The following is a 15836-nucleotide window of genomic DNA, read 5'->3' on the forward strand; positions in this document are numbered from 1 at the left end:
CCAGCTGGCAGACGACTCTACCCCAGGGTTCAGGTTGCCTTACTGGCTGCCCGCTAGGCCTGGGCCAAGGGTACAGGCAGTCTGAGCCTCTCACCTGGCGGGGCGCAGGGTGGCCTCTGCTGCTCCTTGTTGGCCTCTGGCCTCTCCCTTCCTTCACCCTCTCCTCTTTTCCTCCCAAGCCCCGACCCCGTCCTTGACAACGATGGTGACTTCGACCTGGACGACACGATGGACGTGGCGCGGCGTGTGGAGGAGCTCCTAGGCCGACCCATGGACAGCCAGTGGATCCCCCACGCACAGTCGTGACACCCCACCCCCCCCGCCCCGTCGCATCTCTAGCTTCTTCGTCCTCGCCAGAGGAGTTACTTTTGTGGATGTTTTAATTCCATGAGTCGCTTCTCTTTGGAAACAATACTCATAATGTGAAGTGTGAATACTAGTTGTGACTTCAGTGTTTCTGTGCGTGGTGGCACCAGTGAAGGGCGTGCGAGTGTGTGTGTGAGTGTGCGCGTGCACGTCGTGCTGCTTCTCCCCCTTGCTGTCCAGAGTTTAGCTGCGGCACTGGGGCCGCAGACAGAGGCTCTGGCTGTCTGAACCTTGTGCAGGATGGCAGTTAGTTCCATGAACCTGGAACTGGGCCATGTGTCTTGAGGTCCAGTGGCTCTGACTCGTGGCTCTTCAAGTGCGGGAAGGACAGAGGGAGGTGGGACACCTCCCATCTGGTGAATTTTTGTCACTGTGTTTGCCAAGCCATTGACCTGTACCCGTGATTGTCTCTGCTTCTGAAGCGTAGAAACTGCCTTGTGACGAAGAAAGTCAGTCCTCCCTCCTTCCCTCTCCCCCAGTCCCCATTTTCCTGGGTAGGGATGGGAAAAGGAGGGACATACAGTAGTGGTTGGGGCGAGGGAAGTCGTGGCTTTTGCGGTGGGCAGTGGCTTTCTAAATAACTGGTAGCCCATCTTATGTTCTCCACTTCCCACGCTCACTCCCACGCCCTGTGGAATTGCCACTTAGTCCCTATGTGTGTACACATGTGCAGACACGTTTGATGAAGTAGAGGAAAGACAAGGGGGTCGCATAACCAGAGCATACAGTGTTGATGTCCTTTATGTCGTGGCCGGATTGAGCGGCCCGGCCCTGGCTCACGGGCTCTGAGAATGTCGCCTTGTTCCCCGGGAACAACCATCAGTCTGCCCGCCCTCCTCTGCGCTGGTAGAGGCGCAAGCAAGGTTTTCTAAAGGCATATTGATGACGGCTTTTTGCAAACGTTGAATCGTGTTTTTGTGTCTAAATTGGGACTTCTCGGTTTCCCCTTCTCGCCCTAATTTGACATTAGAATTCTTTCTTCCTGCGTCAGGTCATGTGCCTTCGACTCGCCGCAGGTCACATCTGTTCCCTTCACTGTCCACACACAGTGTCTTGGGGAGTAGCTGGCTAGAGTGTGGGCTGAACCCAGGACCTGTGTGTTGCCCACCTGGGCTGGGTGCTGGGTGTCAGCATTGGGGTAATTTGGGGAAACGCAGTCAGCAGGTTTGCTGGGAAGTTTGGTAAGCTCAAAACAAAGCAAAACAAAAAATCCTCAGCATAATTTTGTCCAAAATTTCTTCCATAGCTTTACACCAGAAAGAAGGAATGGGCTGTGGCAGGCGGGTGGGAAAAGGGGGAGGCAGGTATAGCTTTGGGGTTTAAGCCTGTAAGGTCACCCCAGCTCCCCTCGAAAAGAAGGGCCTGACCACACCCAGGAGGGAATGGCCCTAAAAACATTATTTTTATACATGTGGGGAAATGAACATATTTTTTTTACAAAATTAACTTCTGAATTTATCAGTGTTTTAATGTTAAAGGAAAATATTTCTCTGTAGTAAATATTTATTGGAAGATGACTTTTTAAAAGCTGCTCTTTGCCCTAGCTTAGTTTCGTACACTGATTTATCAATATTTTTCTATGCCGGGCAGTAGACTGTCTCTGCCTCTGATGACCAGGCTGACCCCTCCATGGATACCAGCACTGACCTAGCAGCCCCTTACGTCCTCAAGATTTGATTAAAATCCCCACCTCCCCGTCCCCGCCCCCTCGCCGAGGATGGGAGTGTTGGGGAAAGGTGGAAAGGAAGCCTAGTTGCCCCTGTCACCCAGGCACCTTGAGTGCCAACCGTGGTGGCCCCAGCAACCCCGGGGGCAGGGAGTGACATGCTTTGAGATGAGCGGTTGGCGCGGCCCCAGGCGGGCCAAGGGCGGAGCTCTCGCTGCATAGCACCGGGGTGGGGAGAACGGGTGCCCAGGAGACTGGCTGCCCGGAGCCTGGGGGTTCCTGCGCGTGTCCCACGCCTGAGCTGTCCTCAGTTTTCTGAGACCGTGTCTCCTGATAGGAGAGATTGTGACTGAAAGGCGCGCTCACTGTCTGCATATAGCTTCTCTCTCCTCCCTGTTCTGCAAACCACAAGGAGAGGCGACGGCAAGTCTCGACTGCCTCAGCCCCTTGCTCGCCCCCAGACACACACACACACGTCACCAAAATGTTTCACTGTACGGTGTGTGCAGGGCTTTGTAGTGGGTGAGGGGGGAGACCAAAAGTGAATATAACTTAAAATAGCAGCATACTTTTTTATAATTTTTCTTTATAAAACTTTGTGAAATTATTTCAGATACATATTTTAGTCGACGCAGATTAGTATATAGCCGCCCAAAAAAAGTATTGTGTACAATTTGGGATAGTCACATAATTGTGTATTTTATGTTACAATAAATACTTCCTCTCAGTGGACAATATGGAGTCCTCTTTTTATTTCGTTCCGCCAGGTGCTGAGATAGGGTGGTTTTGACGGGGAAATATTTGAAATCATCAGTGTGACTCTGAAAAAAGGAACTAGTTGGGCGTTGGCTGCCTCAGAGCGTGTGTGTGTCACCAGCTTTGATGGCTAATGGGGGCATTTCTTATATTTCTGTTTGCATGAGGTTTTGAAAATTAGAATGATAGTCTTTATCTCCTATTCCTGTTAGAAAGCTCATCCTTAAAAATCAGCATGTTCAGGGGACTTCCCTGATGACCCTGGGCTAAGACTCTTAAGTTCCCAATACAGGGGGTCCCAAGTTCAATACCTCATCAGGGAACTAGATCCCACATGCTGCAACTAAGAATTCACATGCCACAACTAAAGATCCCTCATGCCACAATGAGATCGAAGATCCTGTGTGCTGCAGCTAAGACCCGGCACAGTCAAATAAAATTTTTTAAGTGTCACTGGGGGCTTTGCTGGTAGCTCGGTAGTTAACAGTCCACCTTGAATGCAGGGGACACTGGTTTGACCCCTGGTTCAGGAAGATCCCACATGCTGCAGAGCAAATAAGCTTGTACACCACAACTACTGAGCCACACGCTGCAACTACTGAAGCCCAGGCTCCCAGAGCCCGTGCCCCACAAGAGAAGCGGCAACAGTAGGAAGCCTGCGCACCGCCGCTAAGAGTAGACCCCGCTCGCCACAACTAGAGAAAGCCAACCTGCAGCAGCAAAGACCCTCCACAGCCCAAATGTAAATAAATCTTCAAAAGAGAAATGTCACCGTTAAGATTTAAAAAAAACAATGATGGAAGAGGTAGGGAAAATCTGAAAGGCTACAGCTAACAAAGCCCAGGGAAAGGGGACAGTGTCAAAGATAGTAACTGGGAATACTGTCTGGGTTTGGCACTAAAGGGGCTGTTGATGACCTTGGTAAGAACAGTCTGTTAAGATAGGGACACAAGCTGAGTTGCAGAGCACTGAAGAGTGACGGGAGTTCCACTCCTGGTGTGACAGCATGAACAGCTCTACACACCCACCCCCGCAGTGAAACTGGTGACCATTGTTTTCTTAAACCCACCCGTGTGAAGTCTCCTAAGGGTATGCAGCAAATGAAGAAATGTTTACTCAAGAAAATACAAAATGTGGTAAGAAGAGTGAGCGTGGTGTTTGAACCAAGACCCAGAAGGACAGAAACTCCAGACCAGTGCAGCCAGGAACACAGAGCTCCCTCTCCTCATAGCTCCCAGTCAGAGGGTTACCATCTGGGAAAGCCAGGATGCCAGCTTTTCTCATCCTGCCCCCAGCCCCCTGTAGCTGATGCTAAGTTCTGGGTGATGCTGCTGAAAGGTAAGGTACTCCCTTCTGCTTGGCCTCTTCTGGTAGGATGGATACTTTTCCTTGGGCCAGTGCTGCTGAGAGTCCTGGAGCCCAGATCACATTTGCCCAGGTCCATAAGGTAGTGATTCCACCATGGGAGAGGCAGGCCGGGAAGGACTGAGGCTGCTGATCACCCCCACCCCTCAGCTTTTTTTTTTCCTTTTTTGGCTGCACCTTGTGGCGTGTGAGATCTTAGTTCCCCAACCACAGATCAAACCTGCACCCTCTGTGTTGGAAACTCGTAGTCTTAACCACTGGACAACCAGGAAAGTTTGAGCATTCAGCTTTTGAAGTGGGCCCATCACTCAGAAGTGTGCCATCATCACACCTACAACGCCAGAGCTAAGGCTCAGAGATTTTGCTTCAGTGAGGAGAGGCAGGTTTAAAACAGAGGGAGCTGACTCCATTTGCAAGCTCAAGCTTAACTGTGCTCTCAAAAACTGGAGGTTGTGGTGAAAGGCTATTGGCAGGAGACCCATAGCTTCATTGGAGACAGAGGCTAAACTGAACTGGCTAGTTTGCTAGAAATGGGGAAAGATAAAGCAGGAAGGAACTTTCTCTCTTGGGGTCAGAACAACTCTCAAATACTGACCTTTGAAACTATCCCTTCAAAGAAGCCTGCATTTGGATCAATTTGTGGAGTCATTTATTCCCCAGCACATTGTTGGCAGATCAGCCAGCATCTAGTGTAGTGTTAACAGCTGGGTGTGGTTAGGGAAAGAGACACAGAGATCCTTGCAAGTCACTGCTGTCCTAGGGTGATTATGTGCTTAACTCGGGTCTGCACTCACCTAAGGAGCAACATCAGAGGCTCCATACTGTGTAACTGAGTGGGCAAATGGGGAGCAGACAGACTCACTAAAATAATGCCACTCACTAAACAAGTAAACTTGTTTACCTGGACCAGAAACAAAGAATTGCTAAACTGGTTTCCAAGATGGCTACACTGTTTTACATGAGGGTTCTAATTCCTCTACATCCTTGCCAACACTTGCTATTTTCTGACCTTTTTGATTACAGCCATCTAGTGGAGTGTGATATGACTTGAGTCAGTTCTAGTTTGCATTTCAAATACCTGATGACTAATGGTGTTGAGCAGCTTCATCTGAAGCCCTGGAAAATTCACAAATATCTGGAAACCAGACCATACACTCCTACAAAACCAAATGAAAAAGAAGAATAAAGTTGAGGTAGTCACACTTAGCAATTTCAAAACTTATTACAAAGAAATAGTAATCAACGAAGTGTAGTGCTGGCAGGAGGACAGACCTATAGATAAGTGGAATAGCATTCAGAGTCTAGAAAGAAACCCATGTGTCTGTGGTCAACAAATTTTTGACAATGGTGCCAAGACCATTCAGTGGGAAAAGAATAGTCTTTTCAACAAAGAGTGCTGGGACAACTGGATAGTCACATGTGAAAGAATGAATCTGGAACCTTACCTTACATCATATATAAAAATCAATTCAAAGTGGATCAAAGATTTAAGTGTAAGAGCCAAAACTTTAAACTCAAAGAAGAAAGCAGAGCTTCATGACATGGGATTTGGCAATGATTTTTTTGGCCATGATACTAAAAGTATAGGCAGCAGATGGTAAATTGGACTTCATCAAAATTAAAAACTTTTGGGAATTCCCTGGCTGTCCAGTCGTTAGGACTCCGAGCTTTCATTGAACCATGCCCAGGGTCAATCCCTGGTTGGGGAACTAAGGTCCCACAGTGCTGCAACTAAGCATTTTGGCACTATGACACAGCCAAAAAAATGTTTTTAATTGTGCAGCAAAAGACACTATTGGGACTTCCCTGGTGGTCTAGTGGCTAAGACTCCATGCTCCCAATGCAGGAGGCCTGGGTTCAATCCCCGCTCAAGAAAAGAGATCCCACAGGCCGAAAATAAAAGTTCGCACGCTGCAACTAAAGATCCCACATGCTACAAGTAAGACCCAGTCAGCCAAAAAAATAAGTACTTTAAAAAAAGAAGAAAGACACTGTGAACAGAGTGAAAAGGTGATGCACAGAATGGAGAAAATATTTGCAAACCATATGTCTGATAGGGGATTAATAGCCAAAATATATAAAGAATCCTTCAACAACAAAAGCTTTTAAATGGGAACATGACATGAATAGACATTTTTCCAAAGAAGATACACAGGTAGACAACAAACACACAAAAAATGCTCAGTTGTTAGGGAAATGCAACTCACACCCACAAAGAGATACCCATTGGGTTGGCTATTACAAAAACCAAAAACTCAGAAAACGGCAACTGTTGAGGGGATGTAGAAAAATTGGAACCCTTGTACATTGCAGGTAGGCTCGTAAAATAGTGCAGCTGCTGTGAAAACAGTATGGTGGTCCCTCAGAAAGGTAAATGTGTGAATTACCATATGATTTAGCACTTCACCTTCTGGGAATATTCTCAAAAGAACTAAAAGGGGGGACTCAGATCTTTGTACACCTGTGTTTATAGCAGCATTATTCATAATAGCCAAACAGTGAATGTCCATCAATGAATGAGTGGATAAATAAAATATGGTGTGTATATATATATATATTTATTTTTTTGTATATTTCCCTCCTTAAATTCTGACACACGCTACCACATGAATGAACACAGATGTTATGCTAAGTGAAATAAGACAGACACAAAAGGACAAATCTTGTATAATTCCCCTTATATTAGGCACCTAGAGTAGTCAGATTCATAAAGACAGCAAATAGGGTGATGGTTTTCAGAGGCTGTGGGAAGGAGGGGTGGGGAGTTAGTGTTTGATGAGCACAGAGTTTTAGTTTAAGAAGATGAAAAGTTTTGGAGAGAGATGATGGTGATGGTTCCACAACAATGGGGATGTACTTAATGACACTGAAGTGGATAACTAAATACGGTTAAAATGGTAACTCTTATGTATATTTTACTACAATTAAAAAAATGGATCAAAGACTTAAATGTAAAAGCCACGGAACCATAAGGGTACATCTTCATGACCTCAAATTTGACAATATATTCTTAGATAGGATTCCAAAAGCATAAGCAACAAAAGACAAAAATAGGTTGTTAAACTTCACCAGAACTAAACATTTTGGACTCTCCCAGTAGTCCAGTGGTTAAGAATCCACGTGCTAGTGCAGGGCCCGGGTTCAAGCCCTGGTCTGGGAAGATTGCACACACCACAGGGCAAGTCAGCCCCCGCACCGCGACTGCAGATGCCCATGTGCCCTAGAGCCTGCGCTCCGCAGAAGGAGAAGCCATGACGATGAGAAGCCCAGACACCGCAGCTGGAGAGGAGCCTGCGTGCAGCAGGGAAGAGCCAGCAGGTAAATACAAAAATACAACTAAAAACGAGTGCTTCAAGGACACTATCAAGAAAATAAAAAGAGGTGTGGGATCCGGGTTGGCAGGGAGGCTCCAGAGGGAGATACATATTTTCATAGCTGATTCATGTTGTACACCAGACACTAACACAACATTGTAAAGCAATTATACTCCAGTTAAGAAAGAAGTTTTTAAAAATAAAATTTTAAAAAATTTTAAAAAGATTTTTTTACTCCAAGTCAAAAAAAAGAAAGAAAATTGAAAAATACCCCATAAGATAGGAGAAAAATCATATTTGCAAATCATATATGTTTGATATATGGACTTGTATGTAAAATATATAAAGAACGCTTACAACTTAAAAAGACAAGTGGTCCAGTTAAAAATGGGTAAAGAATCTGATAAGACATTTCCCCAAGAAAGTACACAGAGGGCCAATAAACACATAAAAAGGTGTGACATCATTTGTCATTAGGAAAATGCAAAATCTCACTCAAATGGATGAATGAGGAGGGCAGGATAGCTATAATCAAAAGGTCAGCTAATAACAAGTGTTGACAAGGATGTAGAGAAACTGGAACCCTCATATACTGGTGGTGGGAATGTAAAATGGTGAAGCCACCTTGGAAACCAGTTTAACAGTTCCAGTTAGTATACAACCCAGCCATTTCACTCACTGGAACACAGTGAACCCCTTGCATTCCATTTTTATGCAAGAAAAATGAAGATGTATATCCCCAGAAAAACTTGTACACTAGCAGTCATAATAGCAATATACACAATAGTCAAAGAGCAGAAATAACCCAGGTTCATCCACTGATGAATGGATAATCAAATGAGTTTCATCCATATGATGAAACATCATTTGGCGATAAAAAGAAAGGACTACATGGAAGAACCTTGAAAACATGTTAAATGAAAGAAGCCAAACTCAAACCATCACATATTATATGATTCCAATTACATGAAATATCCAGAATAGTTAAATCTATATAGAGAAAGTATATTTGCGGTTGCTTAGGGCTGGGGTGTGGAAGGTGGGAAGGGATTGGGGATTGATAGTTAAAGGACCTAGGGTTACTTCCATGGGTGATGAAAATGTTAAAAAATTGACTGTTAGCATTCATACCTATGAATACACTAGAAACCACTGAATCACACACTTTAAGAGTTAAGCTGTGATGGGAATTCCCTGGTGGTCCTGTGGTTAGGACTCAGTTCTTACACTGCTAAGCACCCTAGTTCAATCCCTGATCAGGGGACTAAGATCCCTAAAGCAGTATGGCCAAAAAGAAAGAAAGAAATTAAATTTTAAAAAGGTCAGTTGTGAGAGGAGAGAGTGCAATATGGTGAGGCAGTTGAGGGTGAAGGGAGAGTGTCTGAGAGCCTAGATGGAGAACACAGGGGGAGAGAGGGCTTCACGAGGGATAGAAGAACCCCGTCCTGAGCACAGCTTCTCAAGTTTTTCAGTAGCAGTGGGGATAGCCGAGCTCTGGAGAGCACCTTACTCCAAGCTGCAAAACTATCTCCTGCCATAAAGATGGGAGAAGTTTGTGTTTCCTGGGATAAAGCCAATAAACTAACACAGGTGGGGACCCCAATTACCAGGTAAAGTTATTTATCTTGAGAACATGTGTTGACAGGTTGTGTCTGTTGGGCCCTAGCTTTAAAAGGGAGTGATCCTGATGAATCTATTGGCAGGACACAGACGTAGAGAACGGTCATGCAGACACAGGGAGAAGGAGACAGTAGGATGCCCTGGGAAAGTAGCGCTAACATTTATATACAATATGTGCGTGCATGCTAAGTCATGTCAGTCATGTCCGACTCTTTGTGAGCCCATGGACTGAAGCCCACCAGGCTCCTCTGATCATGGGATTCTCCAGGCAAACATGCTGGAGTGGGTTGCCATGACCTCCTCCAGGAGTTCTTCCTGACCCAGGAATCGAACCCATGTCTCTTATGTCTCCTGCATGGTCAGGCAGGTTCTTTACTACTAGCGCCACCTGGGAAGCCCAACATATATACACTACTATGTGTAAAACAGATAGTGAGAAGCTGCTATTTGGCACAGGGAGCTCACCTTGGTGCTCAGTGATGACCTAGAGGGGTGAGTTGGGGGAAGGGAGGGAGGCTCGACAGGGAGGGGGCATATGTGTCCATATAGCTGACTCACTTTGTTGTACAGTAGAAACTAACATAACATTGTAAAGTAATTATACTCCAATTAAATATTTTTAAAGCTAAAAATAAAAAGGTAATAAAATGAAAAAAGAAAGGAAGCCCATACAAAATCAGGATGACAAGTTAATAAATTATAACTACAAAAGAAAAGGGGGGGAGTGAGATTCTTTTCTGTCTTCATGGTCCCATTAGTTCGCCTGTGATGCATCACAGGCTGCTTTAATGTTTATCCAATAACAAAAGGATTTTCTTTCTCTACTACCTTTGTGGAGGGCAATTCTAGATTGGAAAAATGTTGCTTTTTGACAGTGCTCAAGTTTGCACCTGCTCCAGGGTGGGATGTGCCCCACTCCCCGCTCAAGCTGATCTGAGACACTTTTCTGCACTCAGTTTTCTCTTCCTTCACCGGCACTGAGGACCACTCTGCATGCTAAGTCACTTCAGTCATGTCCGATTCTTTGCAACCCTATGGACCACTTTACTCTGGCTACATCTTCCCTCCACCTGCAGGCTTGGGCCACCTCCCAGCACCCCGGCCCTTAGGCAACCTGTCCCTTTAAGAGCTCTCCCTGCCCCGCCTCCAGCTCCTCCCTCAGACCCAGGGGCCGGACTTCCCTTTAAAGCCTGGGCTCCATCTTTCTGGCTAGCTGTGTACTGAGGCTGTTCCGGAGCCTTGAGGGGCCACTGGGTGCCGGGCAGAGGCACAAGTGGGCTGTGACAGGTGCCTGTGGGACGTGGAACCACTGCTAGGGGCTCAGGGCTTGTGGGGGGGTGGAGTGATGGGGAAGGGACACGATGCTGGGACAGGGTGGATCCTGGACAGAGCAGAGCCTCTCGGGAGTAGACCAGACCTGTCATCAGTTAAGTAACTGCTCTGTGCCAGGTGCTCTGCTGTGCCCTCTGTGCTCCTTCTCAGGGGTATCATTATTCCCATTTTTCAGATGGGCAAGGGTATGGAGCTCAAAGCAGCTGACTGAGTGCCCCAGGGCCAGACAGCTAACCAGGGGCAGAGCCAGGATCTGAACTCAGGTCAGTGTGACCCCAAAGCCTTGCCGTTGTCTCCACCACATCACGCAGGTGACAGGGGTCCAGGCTTCTTCCCCAGCTTCCCTTTGAACTTGATTTTCCTGGTCTCGGCAGAGTGAGGGGAGGAAATGGGTTTCCGCTCCTCCCTGCAGTACCAGTACTTGGAGGCCTTCCTCCTTCCAGGAGCTGCTTGGAGATGCTGCTGCTGCTGCTGTCTCTGTTGCTGCTGCTGCCACTGGCCGTACTCCTGTGGCGGCCGCGGTCCTGGGATGCCAGGCTTGTGCGCCTCCAGCACCGTGTGGCGTGGGGGGCCCTGTGCTGGGCAGCCACCTGGCAGCAGAAGAGACTAGCGCAGAGCACGCTGCACGCGGGCCAGAGCCAGCAGCAGGCCCTGAGGCGGTGCCTGCATGGAGCCCAGGGTCCCCGCTGTACCCTCAGAGGAAGCACAGGTGTGTTTCCCAGGGTCTGGGGACGTGGCCCAAAGAGAGAGAAACCCCACAGGAGAGTCAGATTCCAGAACCCAAAGACCTTTCCCCTTCTACTGCCAGCAGAGAGAGAGGTCTGACCCAGAGAACCTACCCAGGCCAGATTGTTCAAGATGAATTTTACCATCCTGGCCCCTGATAGCCTCTCTCCCCTCAGGCCTGTTCTGGATTCCTTCCTTGAGGGTCTCACCAGTCTGGCCTGAACCCTTGGGAAACTCTGTGGCTTCATGGGGATTTTATGATGTTTTGGGGGCTACAGATATAAGCACCTTCCGGAATCATCTCCCTCTGACCAAAGCCAGCCAGGCCCAGGAGGAAGAAAGTGGGGGGCAGCCCTTGCCCCCCACCTCAAACCGGTACCATGGAGAGGCCTCTCTGCAGGTAAACGGGGAATGCTGGAACCCAACCCCATCAGAGGTCCCTAAGTGCAGCCAAAGCCTCCCATCAGGATGGGAAAAAAGTAAACAGCAGCAACAGCAACAAAAACCTCAAAACAAAACTGGGGGACTTCCGTGATGGTCCAGTGGCTAAGACTCCCCGCTTTCAGTGCAGAGGGTGTGGGTTCGATCCCTGGTGACCAAAAAAAAAAAGAAAATATCTGGGGGCTCAGAGTCTGGCTCAGGCCCAGGGCCAACACTGCCTCTTGTCTCTCTCCAGGCCACCCTGCTGGGTCTGGCCGCCCTAAACAAGGCCTACCCGGAAGTGCTGGCTCCAGGAGGCACGGCCCGTGTGACTGCTTCCTCCCCTTGGCCCCACCCCCTCCCCTGGCCTTGGCATGCCCTGGGCCAGGTGAGCCCCACTGGAACTAAGGACCCAAGGGTCCTGCTGCTGGAGGCACTGAGGTCCCCAGGGCTGCGGGCTCTGGAAGCTGGGACGGCCGCAGAGCTCCTAGATGTCTTCTTGGACCTGGAGGCCCACGGGGAAGAGCTGGCTGAGGCCATCGCTGCTGGGAACCCAGGAGCACCTCTCCCCAGACGGGCAGCCGAGCTGCGGGAGGCCCTGGAGCAGGGAACCCGAGGACTGGCCCTTCGGCTCTGGCCAAAACTGCAGGTGGTGGTGACTCTGGACGCAGGAGGCCAGGCTGAGGCTGTGGCCGCCCTGGGGGCCTTGTGGTGCCAAGGGCTCACCTTCTTCTCACCCGCTTACGCTGCTTCTGGAGGTCAGCAAGACTCAAGGGTGGTGAGGGGCACACAGCTAGCTGCCAAGTTGTCATTCAGTTGCTAAGTTGTGTTTGAGTTTTTGCGACCCCATGAACTGCAGCAAGCCCTATATAGTCATCTCATTGATTCCTCCCCAACACCAGCAGCTCCATTTTACAGATGAAAAAACTGAGGCTCAGAGAGGTTAAGAGACTTACACAAATTTAAACCACACCAACATTTTCTCCAGGTCCATCACCTCCAGAACCACTGCCTCTTAGGGCCTTAGAAGCAGAGGGCTGAGCCTGGGGGAGCCGGGAAGGATGGAGTGGAGGGGCAGCAGGGGGATCAGATGCTCAGAGGGTTGGGGCCTGGCCGATTGCCTAGCAGATGAAGAGGCTGCTTGCTCCCCACAGGGGTGTTGGGCCTGAGTCTGTGGCCAGAGCAGCCCCATGGCCTGTACCTTCTGCCCCCTGGAGCCCCCTTTATTGAGCTGCTCCCACTCAAGGAAGAAACTCGGGAAGAGGCTACCCCCACTGTCCTGCTGGCTGAGGCCCAGAAGGGCAAGGAGTATGAGCTGGTGTTGACCAACCACGCCAGCCTCACCAGGTGACCATCTGCCCGCCCACTTCTCCCCATCCGCCACCTCAGGCCTCCTGAGGTGAACCCAATTGAAGGCCCCCGGCATGCTGTTGAAATTAATGGGCCCTTGGGCCTGACCTCGTCCCCACTTCCTCTCCATCAGGTGCCGGCTCGGTGATGTGGTACAGGTAGTGGGTGTCTACAATCAGTGTCCGGTCGTCAAATTCATCTGCAGGTAAGGGACCCCCCGGGTCACTGAGGGACCATGCTTGTGCCCTGGGTTCCTCTGCCTCCTGCTTCCTTCTCCCTAGGCTGGGCCAGACCCTGAGTGTTCGAGGTGAAGACACTGGTGAGGATGTGTTCTCTGAGGCCCTGGGCCGGGCCGTGGGGCAGTGGCCGGGGGCCAAGCTGTTGGACCATGGCTGGGTGGAGAGTAGGATTCTGGGTAAGCTTTTCCACTGGCTGATTATCCATCACCCGTACCCATCCCGCTGGGAGACTTCTAGGAAGGAGGAAAGACCCAGCCTTTTCTGCTGATCCTAACAAAAGTCCTTCCGCATATCTAACCCCCATCCGTCCTGCTGCAGTCTCTACCCATTTCCTCTCCATTTATCCCACTCCTTGCCAAGAAACTCCTTCTCTCCCCTGTGAACCTCGGAGTAGGGGCAGCGGGCTTGGGCTTTCGAAGATGCCCCATTCACAAAACATGTGTCCGTAATGGACGGTTTGTCCACAGATTCCGCTGAGGGCTCTGCTCCCCACTATGAGGTATTTGTGGCACTGAAGGGGCTGAGGAACTTGTCAGAGGAAAATCGAGACAAGGTAAATGGGAGACAGGGACAGGACACGACTGAATGCCCCCCTCACTCTGCACACTGCCCCGTGTGTCGTGGGGAGGTGGGGGACGGGAGGAGACCCTCCCTGGAGCTCTGGGAAGGGAGGGTTGAGCCCCACAGACACACCTGTACACATGAAACTTCTAGCCACGCACACCCCGGGCACAGCCGTGCGCGCCTCACCCACATGCCGCCCAGCCTCACACCAGCCTCACTTGAGCCATTCTGTTCCCAGCTTGACCACTGCCTTCAGGAGACCTCCACTCGCTACAAGTACCTGCGGTTCCGGGGCAGCATGGGCCCTGCCCAAGTCCACCTGGTGGGGCAGGGGGCCTTCAGGGAACTGCGGGTAGCCCTCGCTGCCTGCCCCTCGGCCCCTTTCCCTCCTGAGATGCCCCGGGTCCTCAGGCACAGGCCCCTGGCCCAGTGCCTGCAGAGGAGGGTGGTGTCCTGAGCTGAGGCCTGCCCCCAGCCCCGCTCACCCCCATGGGCTGCCTCGCTCTTTCCTCTGGGGCCCCTCTGGATGTGGAGCCCTTGGCCAGGGTCTTCATGTGCGAGCTGCCAGCTGCCCATAAGAGCTGCTGCCCTTAGGGTTGCCTGAGCTAGTCCATCAGTTCCGAGGAGTTGACTTCAAGGACAGAGCAGACACCAGCAGCGCCACACCCGGAGCTCCCAGCCCACCCTAGAGGACACAGGAGTTCCAATCCCTGCTGGCAATGCCTGTGTTTCACCAGGCAGGCTGGAAGTGTTGGAAGTTCAGGCTCCCAGGAGTGACCCTCATTTGGCATGGAGCAGGGGCTGGTGACCGCAGACCTCAGCTCTGTCGTCCCTCAGCAGAACAGCTCTGAAGTGTATTCTATAGCATCTCCCTCCGAGGGGCTCCACCAATTGCCCGCAGTGGTAACTTTCTCATTAACACGATTCTTACTGGTTTTCCTCCTGTCTCTCGGGTCCCTCCTCCCACATGCTTTCTAGGGTCACCTGCCAAATAAACTTCTTACACCCAGAATCTTGGCTCGGGGTCTGCTTTTGGGGAAACCGGGGGCCCCATTCACTCTGCTTCTGCTGCAGCCTGGATTGCCCTCTTGGCTTCAGTTCTGGACACCAGGGCTTTCCCTGCGACTTCTGCTCCAAGCTGGGGCGGGCCCTGAGTGTGTGCCCTCGGAGACCTGGGGGACCCTTACCACAACCTAGGTCAATCTCGGAGACACCGCACCCCCTCCCTCGACCTCTCCCCATCCCAAACCTTCCCTAAGTGCGGAGGGGCTGCTCCCCAACTCCCCTTGCCCAGGCTTAGCACAAGTCCCCCTTTCTGGCCCCAAACCCACAGATCACTACCATGGGCAGGACCTCTACTGCAAATCATAAAGAATCACTGCAGGAAGCAGCCCCAGAGACCATCTGGGTTGACTGTCCATCCTACCTCAGGGGAAACAGGCTGGCCTTCAGTTTCAGCAGGGTCGTTGAGTCTTGTCCAAACCTCACAGCGCCTCCTAAATAACGCGGCACCTAATCCCAATCAGCTGCCAAACCTCAGATTTTTTGTTCATTTGTTTGTTTTAATATTTATTTATTTATTTGTCTGGGCTGGGTCTTAGTTGCAGCATGTGGGGTCTAGTTCCCTGAGCAGGGACTGAACCCGGGGCCCCCTGCATTAGGAGTGCAGTTTAGTCACTGGACCACCAGGGAAGTCCAAGCCTCAGATTCTGACTCTGAATTACTACTTCTGAATCAGTTCAGTTCAGTTTGGTCGCTCAGTTGTGTCCAACTCTTTGCAACCCCATGGACTGCAGCATACCAGGCTTCCATGTCCATCGCCAACTCCTGGAACTTGCTCAAACTCATGTCTATCGAGTCGGTGATGCCATCCAACCATCTCATCTTCTGTCTTCCCCTTCTCCTCCTGTCTTTAATCTTTCCCAGCATCAGAGTAGTTTCCAGTGAGTCAGTTCTTCGCATCAGGTGGCCAAAGTATTGGAGTTTCAGCTTTAGCATCAGTCCTTCCAATGAATATTCAGGACTGATTTCCTTTAGGATTGACTGGTTGGATCTCCTTGCAGTCCAAGGGACTCTCAAGAGTCTTCTCCAATACCACAGTTCAAAAGCATCAATTCT

The 15836-nt window shown here is 50.0% G+C and overlaps 2 protein-coding genes across 6 annotated transcripts in view; both read left to right on the forward strand.

The window, feature by feature from the left end:
• LOC136150042 (signal transducer and activator of transcription 5B) overlaps positions 1-2767 on the forward strand; it is a 75057-nt gene extending 72290 nt beyond the window's left edge. For all 4 annotated transcript variants that reach the window (XM_065910791.1, XM_065910790.1, XM_065910792.1 and 1 more), the window contains one exon: positions 180-2767. In XM_065910791.1, the coding sequence (XP_065766863.1) occupies positions 180-306 (127 nt within the window). In that variant the 3' untranslated portion in view covers positions 307-2767. The remainder of the gene's footprint in view (positions 1-179) is intronic.
• A 7510-nt stretch (positions 2768-10277) lies between these two features.
• GHDC (GH3 domain containing) lies at positions 10278-14730 on the forward strand. 2 transcript variants are annotated; one of them, XM_065909276.1, is made up of 10 exons: positions 10278-10374; positions 10595-10682; positions 10863-11128; positions 11424-11545; positions 11822-12323; positions 12720-12912; positions 13049-13120; positions 13197-13330; positions 13622-13707; positions 13957-14730. In XM_065909276.1, exons 3-10 carry the CDS (start codon positions 10876-10878, stop codon positions 14173-14175), a joined length of 1581 nt encoding a protein of 526 aa, XP_065765348.1. In that variant the 5' UTR covers positions 10278-10374; positions 10595-10682; positions 10863-10875; the 3' UTR covers positions 14176-14730. The 2 variants fall into 2 exon arrangements, with proteins under 2 accessions (XP_065765348.1, XP_065765349.1); XM_065909277.1 differs by having other exon boundaries at positions 13197-13328; positions 13609-13707; positions 13957-14096.
• The last annotated feature ends 1106 nt before the right edge of the window (positions 14731-15836 follow it).

Source organism: Muntiacus reevesi, chromosome 18 (assembly GCF_963930625.1).
Source record: "Muntiacus reevesi chromosome 18, mMunRee1.1, whole genome shotgun sequence".
NCBI classification, from domain to species: domain Eukaryota; kingdom Metazoa; phylum Chordata; class Mammalia; order Artiodactyla; family Cervidae; genus Muntiacus; species Muntiacus reevesi.